Source organism: Solanum stenotomum, unplaced genomic scaffold, assembly GCF_019186545.1.
Source record: "Solanum stenotomum isolate F172 unplaced genomic scaffold, ASM1918654v1 scaffold32768, whole genome shotgun sequence".
Lineage (NCBI taxonomy): Eukaryota > Viridiplantae > Streptophyta > Magnoliopsida > Solanales > Solanaceae > Solanum > Solanum stenotomum.
In genome coordinates, this window is record NW_026032120.1 from 147,767 (window position 1) to 162,766 (window position 15,000).

The following is a 15,000-nucleotide window of genomic DNA, read 5'->3' on the forward strand; positions in this document are numbered from 1 at the left end:
GAAAATGCACCAAAATTTGCAGATAAGTCCTATAATTCATGCTCAAAATTTCAAAACCTTCGGAATAATTTTTCGACCTTTAAAACTAATAATGAACCCTTTAGTTGCCACAATTTACTGAAATAGTGTCAAAGCATCCAAGAAGCTTAAAAGCTCACTCAAAACTCATTCGGCACTTCCCGAACACAAACCAAATATGCTACTAGCTTGAAAATGACATTTCGGACTCAATGAAATCGTCGGAATTTGAATTTGAGGTCTCCTTGACCCGGTATCCGAAAGGCGTCAAGAAACTAACTTTAGGCTCAAAAACTCGAAACGCACTCGGGGCCTCTAAAAATTCAACCAAGACTCATTCTAGACTTAGAATCACCCCCTGAATCCAACGGTGCCCTTGGAATTCCATTTCGAGCACCGGAACCTCGTTTGTTGACCAAAGTCAACTCTTGATCAAAATTTCACAATTTTTGCAACTTAGGACCTCAAATCTTCGTTTTAACTCCAAATTCAACTCCGTAAATTCTCATAGACCCGTTTCAACATTCTAAAACTGCTGGAATCGACGAAAATCTGATTCGAGTCTCGAAACTCCAAATGACTCGAAATAGCACTTTTAACCAAACTTTAACTCTTAAAAACTCAACTTTTCATCAATTTTCCTCCAAACCAACTTTAAAAATACAACAATTAGGACTCGAGGCAACTATCGGGAGGGGTAAACGGTCATTTTATTAAAATTTCCAAAAATGACCTTTAGAGTCATTACAGATTTATATTAAAATTAATCTATAAATTATAATAGATAAAATATTTATTGTAATATTTACCTATATATTTTATTTCTAACAGATGACCTATATGTTGCAACAGATGAGACATCTATTGGAAGAAAGCAAAACAGTAGCAAATGATCAAATTTTCTTACAACAGATGACCCATATGTTGCAGTAGATAGGTCATATGTGGGAAGTAAGCAAAACAGTAGCAAGCTCTTAAGATTTTGTCCAATAAATGACCCATCTATTGCAACAGATCGGTAAACTGTTGGATGAAAGTAAAACAGCAACAAAAGATTAAGATTTCGTCCAATATATGACCTATATGTTGCAACAAATAGGTCATCTATTGAACCTAAATAAAACAACAACAAATGATTAAGTTTTCATCCAACAATGACACATCTATTGCAACAGATCAATCATTTATTGGGCATAAGCAAAACAGTAGCAAACTCTTATGTTTTCTTCCAACAGATGACTCATCCATTGCAATAGATGACTATAGATGAGTCATATATTAGAAGAAAATTAAACGAAAGCAAAACAGATAATCGGTTAATCTAAATAAATATTATTCTATAGAAGACTTACTATAGCATGAGAAGGATCAAAAAGATCAACGAAATTTATTTTTGGGTTGTTATTGGCAGACAACCACCTAAGAATCCTTGGTTGAGAAATTTCTTTCGAGTAATCATTGAATTGCTTCCTGAGGTAAGGTATTGCTTCAAATGCCCAAGCCTAAAATTATAAAGATGATGAAAATAAAAATTTAAAATAATTATTCAATAACACAAATAAACAAAATACTAAAATTAGATGTGAAGTTTACCATGAAAGCCCAAGGAAAGCCATATAAATTGTTCGTCTTTGGTGATAACTTTGACACCAAATACTCGATAGTCTAGAAATAACTATCATTACCCCATGGTAATTGTTGAATGCATCCAAATCTTGAGCAAGCACAAACAAACTAAGATCTATGACATTGTTGATATCTTTAGCCCATAAAATGGCATGCACAAACCAAACTAACCACAATCGCTCTTTGTGCTTCTTCAAAACCTTTTTGCTTTGGAGATCTTCTATCAAATCTTTGGCTTTATAACTAGGTCCAATAATAGCCAACAACTCATTTTCATTATTTAGTTTTTCTTTGTCTTTGTTGGTTTTGGTGTTGACTGTCTTGACTGGCTTTTTACCATTCTTGTCAATCTTGACTGATTTAGATATCTTTTTTTCTCTTAGCTTTCCTAAGCGTGCAACTTTAGGAAGAGGTTTAGATAGAGGATGACATCTCAGTCCAGTCACTATGGCAAATTCTTTCATGCCAAAACAAACCGACATGCCATAGTAAGTTATCCAAAACTCATCCATTTTCTTGTTCTTATCCTCCAAAGCATCATCATCATCTCCCTTATACTTGATCCTGCGCTTGAGAAGATCATACACCATGTTCATTTGAAAACATGTATTGTTAGCCTCCGGCAGATCAAGAAAGTATCCAAAGTAGCTAGACTTAAAGAAATCCTCCAACTTTTCTTTCATCAATATCGTTCTAGAAGCATCAAATTTGGAGCCCATGGCTGATTTTACAACAAAATCACCTGTCAAATTTGTAGGGTCATCTATAGGCATCTCTACCTGAAACTTGTCAATATTAAAAGTTTTGACAACATCTTCATATCCTTCCTCACTTTCAATATCATGACTTTCATTTTCATCTCCATCATCTTCATCTCATTCCTCACTTTCTTTTTCACCTTCCTCCTCATCTTCTTTATCATTTTCAGTTTCTTCATCATCTCCATCTTCATTATTTATTTCTTTTTCTTCTTCATTTTTATTTTTATCTTCCTCATCTACAATTTTCATATTTTCATTCTGCTTTTGTACAACAAGTTCTTCTAATGGTGTTTGTACTTTAGCTACTTTACTTAATTTATCAGAGACTGATTCACTTGTTTCTCTTTTGGAAGCCATTTTATCTACAAATAGAAAGAATGAAAAAACTTACAATCAATTGTGCATCATTAAAAAAAGATAGCAATAAATTTAATAAATTCAACATAATACAATATTCTACAGATAATTCACTTGTTGCAACAAATAATTCATATGTTGTAACAAATAGGCCATCTATTGCAACAGGGGAGGCCCTAATGTAGTTAATTTCAAAAGATAAATATAAGATCAATTTTTTACCAGAACTAGGACATTTCATATACTTATATTATCTAGGCATTACAAGGTTCAACAAAAAAGTGCATGTTGAATTCTTTACCTACTTCAGTCATAAAAGCAAACTAACCTCTTCAGTTAAAACCCTATTTAGAGCAAGAAGACTAACTCCCAAAACTTGCCCTTTTTTTCTTTTTTTCTTTTTTTCTAATAGTGATGTTTAGATCAGCTTGCATGCATCTCAACAAAGTATCCATTACTAAGTTCAATTACTTTGCCTAGTTTGTCTATACAAATGAAGCATGACATCAAGCTTGCTAATTTATCCTACAAGAAGAAGACACAAAATAGTAGCCCTTAGTTACACAACCAGGTAAATAGTTATGGGAAGCAAAGTTATGATTTTGTATCATATTAGTATAGATTAAGCCAAAAATAACAGTTGCAATGGAAGATTAGAAATGAATAGAACAAAAATAATCAATCTTTATCATCCGAAAAGCAAAATACATCAAAAATAAAAACAAAAACAAATGTAAGATTAAGAAAAGAGGAATGAACAATAAGGCAGGGACACCTTTTCTTTCTTTCCTTTCTTGAGTGTTCTAACCTCCACCTTCCACTCATTAGGAACCCAATTGGGCAAACCTCTTTTCTTTCCCATCTCACCTAAATTATCAACTAACCCCACTAATCCTCTCCAAGTATCCCAAAAAACAAAAAACCAAATAAAAATCAAATCTTGCCAAAAACTAAAATGTCCTAAAGCATAGGGTGGGGTTAGTCGATTTGCTCTTCTTAGAACAATCAGTTTGTCCACTTCCTAAAGCATAAACAAGCAAAAGCTTCATTGTCTCAACATGAATCACACAAAACTTGGGCAGCTCTTGAGGGAAGAATATACGCTATTTAAAAAAAAAACTAAAAAGCTCTAATTTTTTTCAAAAGAATAAAGTTTTACCTGCAAATTGTTGTTCCTTTGGATGGTTAGAATAGAAGAATCGAAAGTTCAAAGTACGGCCGTCGGAAGTTGAAAGCTGCCGGAGAAATTGATTGTCCTAATCGAAGCAATTTTTAATTTTTGAGAAGTATGAAAAATTTTCTGCAGAGAGGAGAACGTTTGAGAGAGGGGAAGGGAGTGGAAAGTTTGTTTATTTAGTGGGAGGATTGTTTTGTATTTTAAAAAAGATTATAAGTTTTGAAAATGTTAATTGAGTCCACAATTAACTTAATTTAGTATTTAAGTATGTTTGACATTTTGTTGGTCAATATTGTCACCAATAACTAATTCAAAACTTAAAGCACACCTTTCCTTCAATTTTCTCTAGTTACTACTACTAGTTTATTTCAAAAGGAAATGATATAATTACCACAATCTTGACCCAATAATATCTACATAATCTTTTGCGGAAAATAAATAAATATGAATATGTATTGATCTAGCTATAAGAACCACACGACATATGACTCAAAAAATATATGTATATATAGGTGAAGATGAATTCCATGAAAGCATTATCAGTGATTTTCATATTTTTTCTTTCTCTGGTAACTTTTTCGTCGGGAGATTTGATAGAAGATGTTTGTGGAACATCTAGTGACTTCAAAGTTTGTATTGACGCTCTTAGAGCGGACCCTAAGAGATGTTCTACTGATAAAAAAGGTTTGGTACGTATTCTACTTCAACAGTGTTCAACAAAGGCAAATAGTATTTACAATGAAGTTGCAAGTCTACTAGAGCAAGCAAAAGAACATGTTCTCATACAATGCCTTCAAATTTGTAAGGAAAATTATGATAATGCGATAGATGATGCTACATCAGCAATTAAATATTTTGATGCAAATGACTTTTTGGCGGCGAGGACTTCTACTGTTGCTATTGCGAGTGCTCCAGATACTTGTGAAGAAACATTTAATGAACCACCTGTCAGGATATCCCCAATAAAATCAAAAGATGATGATTTTATGAATTTTATTGGTTTAACCATGAGTTTGTTAAATCAATTCAAAAATTAATATGTAATCAACAATTCAGCATTCTCATTTAACTTGTAAGATGTTGTCAAGAGTCATTCTGAATGCTAAGGTTTATTTACGAGTTATTTGGCTCCCCCCCTAAATCTTCTTATTTTTATAGGACAATACACATATAGTTTATTGATGTATACTCTATATATCTATGCTCCTGAGTTTTTTCCCAAAAGAAGATTTACAATGTTTTAACTGAATATTAAATTAATTTCTGTCTTTTATATATTATTATATTTACCCAATCAACTTCGGAAATTCATATCCATCTATGCTATATACTTTTATTTTTTTATTCCATCTATGCCACATACTTTTATTGAAGTCGGTGAAATATTTTAATCTAATATTTACTAGTCTATGACAAAATAATTATTGTATCTTATTAAAATTAAGAAATTTAGAAATTAATGTATCTTTTATCAATATATGTTGTATCAAACAAACTAAACACTTAGATACATGAGTGTCATACAAGTATATTCATATGTATCATAGAAGTATTTTGTATTAATTTTGTGTATTTGTTATATGTGTCTAGTATTAATTTCATGTATCTATTTATATGATCTAATATTAATTTCATGTATCTATTTATATAATCTAATATTAGTTTCATATATCTATTTATATAATCTAATTGTAATTTCATGCATCTTTTATATGATCTAATTTTAATTTCATGTATCTTTATATATATGTATCTAGTATTAATTTGATATCAAGTATCAATTTCATACATTATATTCAAAAACATGTATCTCGGATACATAGTAAGCATATACATATAATTATGAGCATATAAATATGGAATGTAACTTAAACGCACGAATTAAGGAACAAATCACGATGGTAGATCAGTATCTGTCTTATCATTAATCCAAATAAAAGAAATTCAAAATTATTCCTTCTTTTTTTTAGCAATTTTTACAATAGATACACGAAATCTTAACTAGATACGAGTACATGCACCTAATGTGTATTCAACATTGTTCCACTTGATGTGCACTTAATGATGTATCATGTATTTGCTTTGTTAATTAAAGCTTGGTGTAATTCTTCTATCTTGATTTGGATCGTTCCTATACTTAGATCTATTCTCGACTTGAATGTTGGCGGATGAAGAGTCCCCACATGCCATGAAAAAATTCATGAGTGAAAATAAACAAATAAAAGTTGTTTTATTTAGTATAATATTGTTAATGTGTAGTACATTTAACAAGAATCATCCGATTTTAGGAATGATCAACCATTATAGTGTTTGAGAAACAACAAACATATAAAAGAAATTGATTCATCATCTGTAACATCTATCCATCTCGCAATTCCAATCAACCAATTCATTGACTAACTCTTGGATAAACTATTAAACTAATAAGAGTTGTATCGTTTAAAGCATCCCAAGTAGTTCTCTAAGCACCGGTTAACCACCTGTCTCACTGTTTGCATGAGATTCCATTTATTCTATGTAAAAAATAATATAAAACCTATTTGAAAAACGTTTTTAAAATTAAACTTCAGAAGATTATGAACTTTAAAATTCAAATACAAAACCAAGATACATGAGAATAATAAAACAATAAAAACTAACCTATATGTATAATGTTGATTTGAATATGCAAACATGCATTGAGAGAATAAAGGAAGAAAGAGGGAGAAGATGAAGGAAGGAAGGAAGAGGGCTGGTGGACAGGGGTGGTGGGAGAAACGGCAGTTGTAGTAGAAAATTTTTTGACATTTTAATAGATAATTAATTAAGGAGTTTAAATTTAAGATAGTTATTTAATACTATATTTAAGAAATTTGTGTATCTATTAAATTTTTTAAAATATATGGTATAAATATTAAAAATAATAATATATATATAATTATTTCAAACTAGAGGTAAATATAGTATATATGGTAATAATATATGTTTAGTTAGATAGTTTTCCTATAAAATATGTGCTACCAACTGTCATATACAAAATCAATTGTAATTAGTGTCATCAAAGTTTTTGACCAATGACAAGATTTAAGTTGAAAAAATCGCTTGACTGCTCCAAATTTACTTATTAGGAAATGCTTATTGAGGCAATATAATAAATATAATCAATGTCTTAATTGATATCAAAATAACGACTAATGAAGAAGAGGTTATTAACGATAAGTATTTATGGGTAGAATAGAATAAACAATATTATTTAAATTATTCTTTTTGAGATATAATAATGACTTTGCTCAAACAAATACTCTTTTAAAGTTTTTTTTATATTTTTTTTATTTAAAATGAATCAAAATTAAAGAAACTAAAATTGAGAGGTAAAAATAAACTTTTTTATTAAAGAAACTAAAACTGATGGGGGGGGGGAAAACTAACTAATTATTTGTTGGATTCACTTTTATTTTCTGCAATCGTTTTAATATCAATAAAGAAACATGAATGGAAAAAATAAAAAATAAGGAACACAAAATTACAAGTTTTCAACGTATTATTAGTTATAAATCTTCAATTTTTACATCTAAAGAATGTCAACATATTAAAATGAAGTAATAATAAGTGAGAAAATATTGGCAATTCATATTTTTTTCCTTTCACAAAACATAATTGATAACTAAGCTTGCACTTCCTCTTCATATTATATTGTACTTTAGTTGTCAGATTAAGAAAAAAAAATTGATTGAAAATCATATTTAGAGTGAATTAATATTAAATTATTTACATGTCTAAGTGTACAAAATCGAATCGAAAATCGAACCAAATCGCAAATCGAGTCAAACCGGAAAAAAAACCCGACTAGTGGTTTGGTTTGACTTGGTTTGGTATTTGAAAAAAAAACCCAACTATATTTAGGTTTGTTTGGTTTTAACTAAAAAAAACCAACCCGAAACCAAATCAACCCGACATTATATATGTAATTTTAAATTTTTATTTTATACATAAAAATATTTTCTTTGATATAATTTTAAAATATTTGTTATACTATTTCATAGTTTTTATCTTTTAATATATTATTTCAAGTTTAAAACTTAGAATTCCGAATGGTCCAATAAATATATAGTTCATAGATGTTGATAATTATAATAAAACTTAAATCTAAATCAAATTAATACTAATGCAAAAAGAAAATCAATTCAACATTGGTTTAGACAATTAAAATAAATTGGTTTAGACAATTAAATACATAATCTAATTTTAATTTTCCTCAAATATTTTGTAATGTAACTAATACTTATTAAACTTATTTTAGCATGATTTAGTACTTTTAAATTATGATCATTTTCATTATGACTTTGCAATATTTATTTTATATGATGATTTCATTATTATTTTTTATTGAATATTTTAGTGTCATTAGTACTCATCTCATATTTTGTGTTATTTTCTTAAGAAACACCTTAGATAATTGTATTTTGGTTGGACTAAAGAAATATTTGGAGCACAAGTTAATTATATGTTTGTATGCACATTTACCGAAAAAAATCCAAAAATCTAAAGAAAAAAAATTCGAGGTTTATTAGTTTGGTTTGATTTATAAATTTAAAAATTCGACACAGTGATTTGGTTTGGTATTTGAAAAACCCGAACCAACCCGAGGTTGAAAAATCCAAAAAATCCAAATTTTATTAGTTTGATTTGGTTATAAATTATTACTTTTTACACAAATGGTTTGATTTGATATTTGAAAAACCCGAACCAACCCAATCATGTACACCCCTACTTACTAATACTAGCTTATTTTAAAAGGAAATGATATAATTACCACAATCTTGACCACTAATATCTACATAATCTTTCATGGAAAAGAAATAAATATGAATATGTATTGATCTACCTATAAGAACCCCTCGACATATAACTCAAAAAATATATTATTCGTGAAGATGAATTCCATAAAAGCATTGTCAGTGATTTTCATGCTCTTTTTATCTCCTGTAACTTTATCATCAGGAGATTTGATAGAAGATGTTTGTCGAACGTCTAGTGACTTCAAAGTTTGCATCGATGCTCTTAGAGCGGACCCTAAGAGCTCTTCTGCTGATAAAAAAGGTTTGGTACATATTTTACTTCAACAATGTTTAGCAAAGGCAAAAAGTATTTACAATGAAATTGTAAGTCTATTAGAGCAAGCAAAAGAACATGTTCTCATACAATGCCTTCAAGTTTGTAAGGAAAATTATGATAGTTCGATAGATGACGCTGAAACAGCAATTAAAGATTTTGATGCAAATGACTTTCCTGGGGCTATGAGTGCCGTTTCTGATGTTGTTAGTGCTCCTGACACTTGTGAAGAAACATTTAATGAATCTGTCAAGATATCTCCAATAAAATCAAAAGATGATGATTTTATGAATTTTATAAATTTAACCGCGAGTTTGATAAACCAATTCGGAAATTAATATGTAATCAACATTCTCATTCAACTTAGAAGTTGTTGTCCTAAGTCATTATGATTTATGCCCAGGTTTATTTTGCAAGTTATTTGGCCCTCTTTTTTTTTGGTTTTGTTACCTACTTACCTTCACATTCATTTTTTATGCTAATTATAATCTTCTTATTTTTATAGGACGACACACAAACATATATATGTTGATTAATTCCCAAAGAAGATTTATATTGTTTTAACGGAATATTAAATGTAAAAATTACAGGAATTATAGTGTAATGAGTAATTTACATTATACCCCTACCCTTTTCAATTTTACAAAAAATTCTTCAAAAATCAGACATCCAAATAAATAAGATTCATCTGGATACATAACATGTTGCACATAAAAAAAAATCTAAACGTAAAATTAATTTTCAGTCTCACGAATCACACAAAACAAATTGATATCAATCTATTTCAAATCATAAGAGCTTCAGAGTATTCAAAATTCATTTTTTCTTCTCCTCCATCTATCCCAAATCGTAACATATCCAAATAAACGAACTGATACATGATGAATATATGGTAAACCTATATTACAAGTTATAAATACACTTTTTAATAATTATTAAAAATAACAGTTTAATTACAAGTCCTAACATATTAGAATTATTTTATATTAAATTAATTATTTATTCTTATGGTAAATTTTCACTAAATAAAGATGTGTATATGTTTAATTTTTGGAAAATTGTGCTTCCCATTGTAATTGCCATTGTAGCGAAATAGCAAACTATTAATTCAAATTAAATGTTATAGTCATAGTTTATTTTATTTGTAATTCGCAGCAAACATCCCATTTTTTTGCCATCTGATTCGGTATACAATTACTCATTCGGTATACAAATGTATAAAATGTGTTTGTTAAAGCGAGAGAAAAGTGTATATACAAATACAAATACATATATTTTCGTCTTATACACGTATAATTATACAAATACAGATCTTATTATACAAATTACAATGTATAAATGAATTTATACAAAACTGAACAATTTGTATAAAATTGGATGTATCTAGCGAATTATACAAATCAAAAGCTCCATAGCAAACATAAAATTTGCTATGGAGCGCAATTATACAAATTATAGCTATAACATACAAATATGATTTTTATGTTTGCTATATGTGAAAGTTGCTCTTAAATTTTTTTCTTATAATAATCCATGCAGCCCTTATTACTTAAAATCCAAAATACCAGCCAAATAATTGGCCCAATCCACGGCCCATTCATTTATTTTGGTTTTATAAGCCCGTGACTCTTTTGTTTTGATTGATAAATTACTGGTATAATGCATAAAATGAACACTCATTTTTAAGTTTAAGTTATGTTCCTCTTGTTCATCCTAAGAGTCATTTTAACTAGATTATTTGGTGTCCGCCGCATTTCGACACAATAAGTTTCTGTAAATATGTACTTTTTTATGATTTAATGCTCAGTCGATTAGTTGGACAATGGCAACAATAAATTACTTGAAGACGGAATTTAAAATTAGATAATCAATTCATTTGACAAATGAAACAAGATACGTACATAGTAGTACTGTTTTTATAATCTGATAATAACTACTAGGAATACAATACAACTTATTGTTGTTCAAGATAAATCTAGGTAATGAGGGATATTGACGGGAATCCACTGGTCACCACTTATAAAGTTCCTAACTGTGAAATTTAATGCAATATTAGGATCCGTAGTGATGGATGCCCATGTCACACGTCCCTTCGTGACAGCACCTGTTCCTGTATTCTTGTACTCCAGATAATATGGCCGACGACTAACACTGGATTTATTTGTTGATTCTATCCACTCAACCCATCCTCTAGGATCTATCAAATTATCTATATAACTTTCCATTATCACAGTCCTAGAAAATATACCCCATGGCCGACCTAAATATGTCGTGACGTCAGATTTCTCCAAATCGGGGGTAGCCTTTATCGTGCAATTTTGAAGCACTATTCCTGTTGGAGAGTCCTCACGCTCTCTCTTTTGTGCTGTGATTGTGTTATATTGTCTTGCCATAGGAGTGCGTGCTTCAATCAAGCAGTTTTGGAACACGGCTGTCGCGTCACCACATATGAAATCTATCGTACCATATATTTCACAATCTCGATAGAATTGACGTTGTTTTTTCGCATACAAAGTGTCTTGATACCCGTCGAATCGACATTTATAAAAGGACACCGAATCTGCTTCAACTATTAATGCCACTGCCTGATGTTTTATGGGTCCAGCATTATTTCTAAAAGTTAAGTCTTGGGCTGTAAAGCCATTGCCAAGAACCTCTGCAAATCAAAAATAAGAAGAAACAATTATAATTCATCAAAATTAATAAAATTCATGTATATATACTATATAGAGAGAGGGACTTACTAACGGTTGCAGTATCATAGGTTTTGTTGCCGTCGACAAAACTTCTATTACCCGTGATTATCGTAGTGTCCATTCCTTCTCCGATCAGGAATATATTAGTCTTCTTTTTATCAACTCTAATATATTCCTGATACGTGCCTTTCTTAATTTTTATGAAGAATGGCTTGACATTGTGATCGGGGGAAGCCAATATTGCTCCAGCAATTGTGTTGAAATTTCCGGTTCCATCTTTTGAAACAACTGCGTTATAAGGTATTTCTGTTATCAGTTGGCTTTGAACGCATACAACTATAATTACGGCGACAAACAACGTCATTATATTCCCTGCATTAAAAATTTTTAAAAATCTGATGAGTTAAGAGACAAGAATTACAGCTACAATCTAGAGATTTGGAAGAAGAATACCGTAAAAATTATCTATGATGGCCATTGCAAAGTTGATGAACATGCAACAATTCTTCTTGGTAGTGGAAGAGTTTTACTCTTTCTTAATATTGTAGTATTGTCCAAGCTTAGCAATCCCCCTCCTTTATATTGTAGTAAACTTTTACTCTTTCTTGCACGTTTAAATTTTTGCACACATTTGTAAAATGTCATTTTTAAATGCTCCTTTATTGGATAACTAAATGTCATCTTCATTTCATTGATTTTTTCTACCATTTGAACAATTACTTACCTAGGTAATATGTAATTGTAGTAACATTTCAATCCTTTGCTTAGTTATGGTATTGCTTTCTACTTATTATCTTTTCTTATTTGGAGGGAATCAATTTGTAACTTTTATGAAATTTTCATTTTGTGAAGATACAATTTGTGCTTTCTTCATTTCTTTTTAAATGATATTTTAGTTTTTGTAATATTCTCAAAATAAATGACTTTTTAAAGATATCAAGAGGATATTATTTTTTCGTTTTTTATTTTTTACCTAAAATGCAGAAGAAATTTTTTTAAAATTAGATGGAGTGGGGAAAATGGGAAGGAATAACATGTCATAAATGACAACATGAAAGCGTAAATTAAAGCATTAGTCTTTCCTTTTGTTTTCTCCTTCGATTTATCCTCTTGTAATCGTTTCATATTTAAATTTTTATATTTTGAATACTTTAATAAAAATTTTTAGCTCTGTTACTGACGATGGCTGCTCAATGCACCAAAAAGTCATATTAACCTTTAGGTAGCTGACCACAGATAAAAAAGTCTAAGAATTTTTTTAATACAATTCCGTAATCTTTCTCCTTTCTCAACCAAGTTGCTTAGATGTTAAGCACCCTACAATATCAAAGTTGTAGGTTCGAGTTATCAAAGAAGCAAAAATATAGTAATGTGTTAATACTTATGTCCATTATACTTGTAGTAACATGACTTTCATTTCATCCTATATTTATAATTGATCTGATTACTTTTTTAACCCCTCATGTCAATACGATTTGTTAATTTACTCTATAACTTTTCATCTTTTTACAATATCACTCTTTATATTAATAGTTAAAAAAATCTTTACTTGCACGTTAATTTCAAATTTGGCACCCATCCGAGAATTGAGTTGTTGGATAAGGCAAAAAATAGATTAGTTGAAGAGCAAATATCCAAGAAAAATACTAGATTGGAGTGAGTCACTATATATATATTTTAGCTAAAGAATATATATATATATATATATAAATCAGTAAAAGTCTATCATGAGCACTTCAATTTATTTTACCTATATATAGGTGAATTATTATCATCATACTTTAAAAGGGATATGTTATATTTTTGATAGTCACAATCATCTGACACAACTTTGATACAAAAGTTGGTGAAAAAGTTCATGATTTCCANAACGTTCTTACTAAGAAAGAATGTTTAGACACGGCTAAGACCTGAGTGAATGGTAATTTGGTGACGTTCAAGACATGAATAACCATTATTCATTTGAAAAAAAAAACAACTTTTATAAGTAGTGTTTTCGTTAAAAGATAAGTGTATAATTTAAATTTAAATAGACATGTTGATACACTATATTAATTTTGCATAAAATTTGAACTTAAGGTAATAGTTTATACTTTACATTTATCTACAATTCTATGTATAAAACATTGGTGCTATGGTAATTGTGCAATTCTATTATTAGTTCATTCCTACGAACTTGTTTCCCATTTATCAACGTTTTCTCTTATTTATCTAATAATAATAGGTAAACTTAGAATAATAAGTACTGGATAACATTTTACTATATTTTATAGTTTCATCTTTCAATTTTTAACTTTTATAGTCATATTTCTGAGGAAAATTTTAATTAATTAGTATAACGTTGCTAAGGATTTGAAAGCTCAAATTGAACTTTGGTCATCAATAACAACCAAGATTTAATTAATTTGTTACTTGTTGCTTTCAATTACCTCAATTGACCTTCTTGCTAGTGAAGTTTCTAAATAACACTCAATTCCAATTTCCAAATACTAAAAAAACACTAATAACATTGATATCTATATAACATTACCTAATATGCATTTGTTTCTAGCCATGAAGAAAACTCTTATTGGTCACATGAAAGTAAAATGTTAAATTTGGCTAAAGAAAACTATTGGTCATATGAAAATTAAAATACCAAAATTGTTGGAAAAAAAATGATAACATGGTCTTTTTTTCTTCTGTACTACTAGGTTTAAATAATTCTTTAGGTTTCATTTGAGCAATTTTGATCATTTAAGGAGTTAATCGGATAATATGAAGGTAAGAAAACTGTTTCTAATAGATCTTTAACACAAATTGAGAATAACAAAATCATTTTTAAAAATGAAAAAATAAATGAAGTGGAAGGTCATATAGAATAAAATGGAGAAAATTGTAGTAGCAATAATCAATAATATGATAATCAAAGCAAATTAGACAACACAATAAAATCTAAAATAATAGTAAATATACATCTCTCCATATCATATCCGCCTCCCCCCCCCACCCCCCCCTCCTTTTAATTGTCTTTTTTCTAGCTTAGCTACTAATACTACTACTAATTTAGCATGGCTAGGACCACTACCAACACCTCCGCATCAACCCCGTCATACAAATATAGAGGCTGTGTTTAAGTATTTCTTTAATCTTATTAAAATATAAGTCATACAACTATCTAAAGTGTTATTTACTAAAATAATATAAAATATGAGATAAGGGTGATGGTCCTTAATTGTCCAAACATTATCATTGAGCTGATGATCTTTAGTGTACTATTCTAAAATTTAAAATT

General features: G+C 29.3%; 2 protein-coding genes across 2 annotated transcripts; one reads left to right on the top strand and one right to left on the bottom strand.

Moving 5' to 3' along the window:
• Window positions 1-4,457: 4,457 nt before the first annotated feature.
• On the top strand, window positions 4,458-9,368 carry LOC125852164 (cell wall / vacuolar inhibitor of fructosidase 1-like). Its single transcript, XM_049531891.1, has 2 exons — window positions 4,458-4,950; window positions 8,920-9,368. Exons 1-2 carry the CDS (start codon window positions 4,458-4,460, stop codon window positions 9,366-9,368), a joined length of 942 nt encoding a protein of 313 aa, XP_049387848.1.
• A 1,626-nt stretch (window positions 9,369-10,994) lies between these two features.
• LOC125852165 (pectinesterase-like) lies at window positions 10,995-12,204 on the bottom strand. Its single transcript, XM_049531892.1, has 3 exons — window positions 12,180-12,204; window positions 11,775-12,098; window positions 10,995-11,686 (listed from the first exon to the last, which is right to left on the bottom strand). Exons 1-3 carry the CDS (start codon window positions 12,202-12,204, stop codon window positions 10,995-10,997), a joined length of 1,041 nt encoding a protein of 346 aa, XP_049387849.1.
• Window positions 12,205-15,000: the final 2,796 nt, after the last annotated feature.

Coding starts and splice junctions, on each gene's coding strand:
- LOC125852165 (XM_049531892.1), bottom strand. CDS start 12,204: ATGGCCATCATAGATAATTTTTACG. Junction 12,099..12,179: donor CATCATAGATAATTTTTACG/GTATTCTTCTTC, acceptor TTTTTAATGCAG/GGAATATAATGACGTTGTTT. Junction 11,687..11,774: donor CTATGATACTGCAACCGTTA/GTAAGTCCCTCT, acceptor TTTGATTTGCAG/AGGTTCTTGGCAATGGCTTT.
- LOC125852164 (XM_049531891.1), top strand. CDS start 4,458: ATGAATTCCATGAAAGCATTATCAGTGATTTTCATATTTTTTCTTTCT. Junction 4,951..8,919: donor TTTTATTGGTTTAACCATGA/GTTTGTTAAATC, acceptor CTTTATCATCAG/GAGATTTGATAGAAGATGTT.